The 7,398-nt window shown below is 36.9% G+C and overlaps 1 protein-coding gene across 1 annotated transcript in view; it reads right to left on the reverse strand.

Annotated features, from left to right (window-relative positions):
- LOC113493702 (RIMS-binding protein 2-like) overlaps positions 1-7,342 on the reverse strand; it is a 30,131-nt gene extending 22,789 nt beyond the window's left edge. The window contains exon 1 of the mRNA XM_026871697.1: positions 6,987-7,342. Coding sequence (XP_026727498.1) covers positions 6,987-7,301 — 315 coding nt within the window. The 5' untranslated portion in view covers positions 7,302-7,342. The remainder of the gene's footprint in view (positions 1-6,986) is intronic.
- Between the last annotated feature and the right edge of the window lie 56 nt (positions 7,343-7,398).

Here is a 7,398-nt window from a genome sequence, read left to right on the forward strand (position 1 = left end):
TAAGTAAGTATTGTAATTCTTATGAGAAATAAAGCTATCTCAAACCTCAAAAATTACCACAATTTTGTAAAAATTACTTACTAGAAATCTACTTATGCTATTGAAATAAACGCTGGTCTACATGATACTTATAAAAAAACGGTTAAACTGGATAAAATTCTACAAAATCTAAATTCATCACACTTCTCTAATTTTGATGAAAAATAATGAAATGATAGAATAATCCCTAGAAAGAGTAGGTTGTGATGAAAATTCTCACACATCAGTGGGCATTTAGAATCCTCACATAGATACCCACGTTCAGGCAACTAAATTACCCGAATACACAGAAACTCCCACTTAAATTGTGGCTCGATATCTAGAATGCTATATCTGCTAAAATTCGAAACAAAAGACTGCGCCTCAGTAAACTGTGGACCTTACACATTTTTTTGACGTCCCGCGGGGAACGCGTCGCGTGTTCGCCTTCGAATATTTCACTCGCACTGACTTCGGCGCAACGAGCGATTTGATTTTGAATGTTAGTTCTTTAGTTCCGATTTTATGTGGACAGCCTGATAGCGTTGAATAAATAACGGTTTATATTTCCGATATTTTTCCATTTCGGTTCGACTTTTGTTGGTTGTTTTTAAATGTTCTGCGGTTCGATTGGGTTATGATTATGATGGGACGTTTGCTATAGTTATAACGTTTTTGCAATAAATCTATGAATTAGTCATACAGTTCTACATTATTCAACTTGTAAATATATTGTACTACAATCGTGACGTTTGAAACGGCATAGCGTTTTCAAAAATTGAAACAGCCCGTGGCTCATTTTTTTTAACATCGAGGTTTTGATAACTTTGTCTTTTTCAAATTATTTTATCCATTTCAATACTTTCTTTACATAGAACCAGCTACTTATCTGAATGACTAAATGACAAGTGACTCTACAATCGTTAGCTGAGGTGAATTCACTAAATGTATAGAAGTGACAAATCTAAATGCCCGGTGAAATGCGATTTGGATTCAGAGTGAGGATTTCGTACATACAAGCTAAAGAAAAACAATTAAAATGGATGATAAATAAATTCAGGTTACTCACAACTTGTTTGTCACCCAACAATTTATGACCTTAACAACGTTTACTTGTTTATGAGGCGACAAAAATACATCATCAATGAAAATTTCAACAGTCTGGCTGTCACAGATCATGACATACCTACAGCCTAATGACAAACGGACAGACAGCTTTGCGTTTATGCTATTGTATACACAACTCTACAAAACGAATACCAAACACTTCGTCCAAAATTACTACGATACATATTTTCCTTACCCTGATGACAAAATTCATGCAACAATTTTTCAAAAACAAGATTTACTATACGTAATAAATAAACCACAAGCTTATCCTATAAGTAGCATGCTCATTCGATAAACAGGATTGGATTATGCTATTCAAACTTCAACACTTGAGCGCCCGCTTCCTAGGGGTGCTCTCAAAAATCATAAAATACATGTTTTATTATCGTGTTGAATAAAACCCCCTTGTAAACATTCACACCCACTCGGGGGTTGAATTTAAACCTTTAAACCTTTTTTTAGCTAGATAAGACTATTTTGGAGTAGTTGAATGAAGTTGCTTTAAGAGTTGAATTTGTATGCGAAACTATGGGACTTTCTAAATATTTTTGTCACAGAATAAAAACGCATAAAAACAAAAAAGAGGCCATAATATATACACTTAATATAAATTATGCGGTTTTCTAAATATTTTCTCATCAAATGTGTTTCACGTATAAAAACAAAAAAGAGAGATATACACTCAATTTATACACTTAACTTCAATAGCTTAAACTTAGCCAAATGAAACAAGCAATTCGACAATTTTTACAACACACTAAACTAATTCAATAACTTCTACAATACAGTGTCCGCAATAACAGTTCTTATTCCCGACATTCTAAAAGCTATAATCCCTTAGCCGTTCGAAAACGTCCTTCAGCACCGCTCAATACAGCACAGATCCTTTGAATGAGAGCCAAAACAAGACGCGAACATTAAATATAATTTGTAATCCTTATGCCGAAGCTATCCACATAAAGGCACTGTCTGGAGCCAAGAGCTACATTACAAAACTCGTGTCTGGCCTATCTAGGTTATTTTTTATCTCTGCTAGATGAGCTAACCTATAACCCAAGGTTTTTCTATCTTCGAATCCAATTATATCAATTTTTATTGTGGGAGCAATCAGCGTACCGTGATGAACTTAACAATATTCCAGCATTAAAGTTACTCCTATTTTTAATTTCATCCAAATTGGTGAAGTTGTTTTAGTGAGAAGAAGTAACGGACATACAAACGTATTAAGAAGCTTTTAATTTTGTTATATTCGTGTGATAATGCTTTTTTTTGTACGCGGATTCAAGCGTGTGGGTAGCAGCTCCACGGCTTGAAAGTCTTTAGAATTCGTCTTGTATGATTCTAAGACCAGTTTTTCTTCGTTTTATGAATCCTAACCTAAAATGTTAAAGTAGTTATGTTTACTCTGAAAAAAAAAACGCTCAGACCGCTAATATCCACGTATTTAAAAAGCAATATTAGCGCTATTGTCATGCAAATCATGCAACAGAACCGATCTTAAAATCTAGACTACCAAACCAAAGTTCTGCTTACACGATACCCACAGCCAAGCTAAAAGGAGGTTTTACAAAAACTCTACAACAAAATGTAGAGACAAAAAGTCTTGGTATATTAAAAAGGACAGCACAAAAACTTATACGTGTATGGAGCACAATAGGCTGCGGGGATGTCGGGATGTCGGGCTGGTGCCAAGTCCAGGAGGGGGTGTGGCTTCTCCATATTTACTAGCCCACAAACTTGCTGAATAAACAGGTTTAAAGCATTTACATAATTAGCCTGTCTCCAACATGCTTCAGTTTCAGATGTTTGAGTTTCTGTCTGAAACAGGCTGGCTTGTGTATAGTGGATATGATGAAATTTGTAAGGGAATTGAATGTTGGTTTTCAACGTGTGGATTGACTGACTCTGTTTTAAATGAATTGATGGAGATGTGAGAAATGAGTGGACTGAAATACATAGCATAGGTAGGAAGATCATAAAGCAGTTTATATCTTAACCTCAAATTTAAACTACTGATATGAAAGTAATATTCAAGCGACACTACATTTAAAATACTTCTCACTATAACACAGGTAAGTACTCGTATTGTGTTACAGCGATTACAAAAATCAATTTCTAATATCAGTCACTAGGGGCCTTATCAGAAGTTGTATCAGTATTGACTCGTGTAACTTCGATACCGGAGCAATTAATATAACAAGGTTCATCAAATATAGAATGCTTGGGAAAACAATAAGGAGATTGATCAATAAAGCGAGCGAGAGCCTCACGCGAGGGCTGCCGTGTGACTTTGACAGGCAGCCACTAACGCCATAATATCCAGTGTTCGCACCACAAGGCTCGTTATTTTCACATTAACCCGCAATATCCCACCACCCTTTATTCAGAGAGGAAATACAAAAACAATTTCCACTCGCTCCGGATAACGATGCGATCGATAAAAACGAAACTCGAATGCGATTACCATTAACAAGTCCTGTCTTTAGAACCTTTGTTAGAAGTGCAAGAGAGCACAGCCTGTCGGCCCAGTAGCGGGAGCCAGGCGCACAGTATGAGAGGCAGGCGAGGTACTCACAGTGCAGGTGCGGGCGCGGGTCGCATGGGCTCCGCGGGCTCCGGGGCACAGCACGGGGCTTAGTTCGTGTTACAACAGATGCACCTGTTCGTGGGCACTCCGCGCTCGGCTTGCGTAACATTTATATAACGAGACACTGCCGGGAAGTCCGCCGCTCGGTCAGAGAGGGGCTCGCGCGCGGTCCCGGAGCCGCGGACCTGCCATCTTGTATCGACGGGCCGGGCTCGGGCGCGGGACGCGGTCAGCCCGCCGGGCGCGCCCTGGGATCGCGATCACGTTTCGAGCGGGCTTTTGTGTGAAAATGGGGATGTCACGGCGGTGGTTACGTTCGGTGGGAAAATAAAAAAGTGTGAATCGGTCGGGCGGAGCGGTGGGCCGGCAGCGCGAGGCACATGCCGCTCGATAGTCGGGCGCGTGCGCGGCGGGCGGCGCACGTCACCGCCGCACTAGCGCCGCCTCAATGGGCGCCGCCGGCAGGTGCAGCGCCTGCTCTCAATGAATCACTCGCCTGCCGCCGCCGCCGCCGATCATATGGCGGTGGCTCGCATACACATGCTATCAATTAACGAATGTCAGGTGGTCTTCACACTCGATTACAGAGTTGGATTTCATGCATTACTTGTTTCAATTATTCATTGTAGTTTAGTCGCCGCGCCGTAGCCATTTTTATTAGTCAAACATATTTTTATTACTAGTCAAGAGTATTAATTTTAGTTTACTCTGATATTATTTAATCTCCGCCCATATATCATTTTTTTATTAAAAATAACAATTAACAACTATTCAAAAAACGAAAAAAAAAGCTTCGGACAGCTGATGGAGATTTCTAAATTTGAAATAAGTCCTTGTACTGTTGTGTTTTTTTTTTAATATAATCAAAAAATATCAGACACCAATAAAAATCTATACTAACATTTCTAATAACATTAATTCGATCAAACTAGTTCCCACTCTGTATGGTCCATGAAAGTGAGAGTCCCTGCATATCGATCATCCCTGTGTGCGGTGTAGAGGGCGCCACTGGACCCAAGTTCATTACTTGCCCATCACTCATGCGGCCGCTGTCTATCATATAATGAACGATTTCGACATCAATTAATATCGCCAGACTGTTGCGATTCACCTTCACGACAGCTGTTCTTGTAGCTTGTGGGTTTTGGTTAGATTTTATAGCTTAAAAACGAATACATGATTTAATTACTTAGTTATTTCTTTAACGTAGATTTTATGTACTGAGACATTTTTACAGTCTACGTCATTGTTAAATTGAAATTGATGTAGATTGTTTTTCTCAAAGTTGCAACCAAGAGATTTTCGAATTTATTAAATTGATTGAATTAATCATGAAGAAAATTTGATACGTCTTTCAAACGCCTCATTCAAGGATCACATTTCGCCAAACGAACAGCTATGTCGTTAGCTAAACTTTACACCAAAACTGGTATTTACAAAGTACAAAAATGTGTAAGAAGCAAAATTTTTCTTTTAATGTTTTCTTTATTTGACAAACATACATCATAATGTTTGCTATAATTTATCTCCCATCTATCAAGTATTGACAGGCAGTATAAGTTTCATATATTATTGAGCGATTAAAGCTTACTTTTCGTAAATCGTTGAACGAAAATAGGGATTTAAGAGAAGATGCCACAAAAAGTGCGAGTTTTTAAAAAATAATGGTCGTAATCGCCTTTCAAAATATTTTGTATCTTATAAATTGACCTCTACATACTACATTGAGCCCCTAACTACGTATCTACAGACTACCAATATTTTACGCATCGCAAAAAAACATCCTAATTCTTTTATAGTGTAGTAGAATCAAAATTTACGCGACTTTCCAAAAAAAAAATGTGGCGTGATATTTTTTAAAGTTATTTACAGATTTCAATCACAAATATAATTCCACTATTATTCTCTGTAATAAATAAATATTAAAGGTCAGATTAATAAATAGGGTTGGTTGTTTTTGTATCTCAAATTTGCAGCGAGTTATTTTTGTCCCCACTGCGTCATAATTGCGTAGGTTTTACTAGTGGGTGGCCGGCACATGGCAAAGAGAGTAATTGGGAATAGACCTTCAATAAATAACTAGTTATATATAATAAATACTATTTTAAGATTCAATTTATTTTCTCTTTATTTCACGATCAGTTTTAAGCTCGGTTTAACGAATAAAGGCATTCGAGACGATTTAGCGAATCAGTGGAAAGTTGCTAAATTATTAATATTAAAATACACCACAACTTAACTCATCCCATTGCCATTATGCCATTGTATGTACAATGGTATTTTTTTTTAGAGTCCTAGATAAGAAATCCACGATTCAGCTTTACATCACTTTAAAATTAAAACTTTAAATTAAAAAAACTACTTAGCCAAACTTAATGGATTTTGTCGTTAAATAGAAAAAGAATCAATGAAATCGGTGCATCCAGTCCGAAGTTCTGACATCACAATAAAATATAGACGAATTGTGAACCTTCTTTTTTTTTGAAGTCGGTTGTAAAATAATACATTACTACTATTTTCAACACTTCTCCTAAGTCTGGTCTTGACAACTTTTTTCATTACAAAGAAAAATATATCAGACTTCTCAAAACATATTTATTTCTGCATCGTAACGCCCACATGTCATCTCGTATTGAGTTTTCAAATAAGCGTGGGTTGGTCTTTAGTAACTTATACGCGGAAACTATTCTAAGAAAAGCATTGATGGGACAAGAATGATGGAAAACTACTTAAATTCATACTAATATTTTGACTGCACGGATAGCTGAGTGGTTGAGGTAACCACGCTAAACCCACTGACGTGTCGCGGTTTGGATCCAGGCGTAGGACAAGCATTTGTGTGATCCACGAATGCTTGTTCAAAGTCGGAGTGTCTTTTTGCAGGCGAATTGTATGTTTGAGAAACCCCCAGCGTCAAAAGGATTAAATTTCTTGCGGTAGGCGTTTCTTTAAAGAAAAAAGAATACTTGAAAGTAACTATAATATAGTTACTTTCAAGTATTCTGCCATTACTGACAGCGTTACATATTATGTAACGCTGTCAGTAATGGCTAAATTTCTTAACCGATATTGATAATAAAATGTTTGTTTTAGGTATAGTTGAGTTTTTATGGTCTTTTTACTTAGTCTGCGCGCTTGCTTTGACTGGTTCGCCTTATTCACTGGCAAGACTTTGCAAGCTTCGAGCCTGAGCAAAGAGTTTAAAACTTCAGAAACGGTCTATAAAGGCACCTATACAAAAAATATCATCATTATCATTAGTAATACTTACTTCATCTTCACCGCAAACGGAAGCATTATCTTCATCTACAGCTCCATCACTCATTTTAGACATAAAACTATTCCTACATGTTTTAAATTCGACATCACCAATACAATTTTCATTAACACTTATAGAAAACACAGTTTGAGTATCAGACTCCGTTTGAACACAAATTGACCTTTTCTTAACCCTCCAATGATTAGGCAACGTCTTTGTATCAGATATGTAAAAGATCTTTATTAATTTCGTGCAAATAAGAAATGAAAATGCACTCTTGATAATATTTTGTATTGAATTTTTGATATGACACCACAGTTTATACATATTGTCTGCCTTTGACTGTATGAATGATTGATTTATTATTATTATGTGAAGGTTATTGTCCGTTATCAAATGATAGTTGATTTCATTGCTTGTTTCT

The sequence above is a fragment of the Trichoplusia ni genome, chromosome 1, assembly GCF_003590095.1.
Source record: "Trichoplusia ni isolate ovarian cell line Hi5 chromosome 1, tn1, whole genome shotgun sequence".
NCBI lineage: Eukaryota > Metazoa > Arthropoda > Insecta > Lepidoptera > Noctuidae > Trichoplusia > Trichoplusia ni.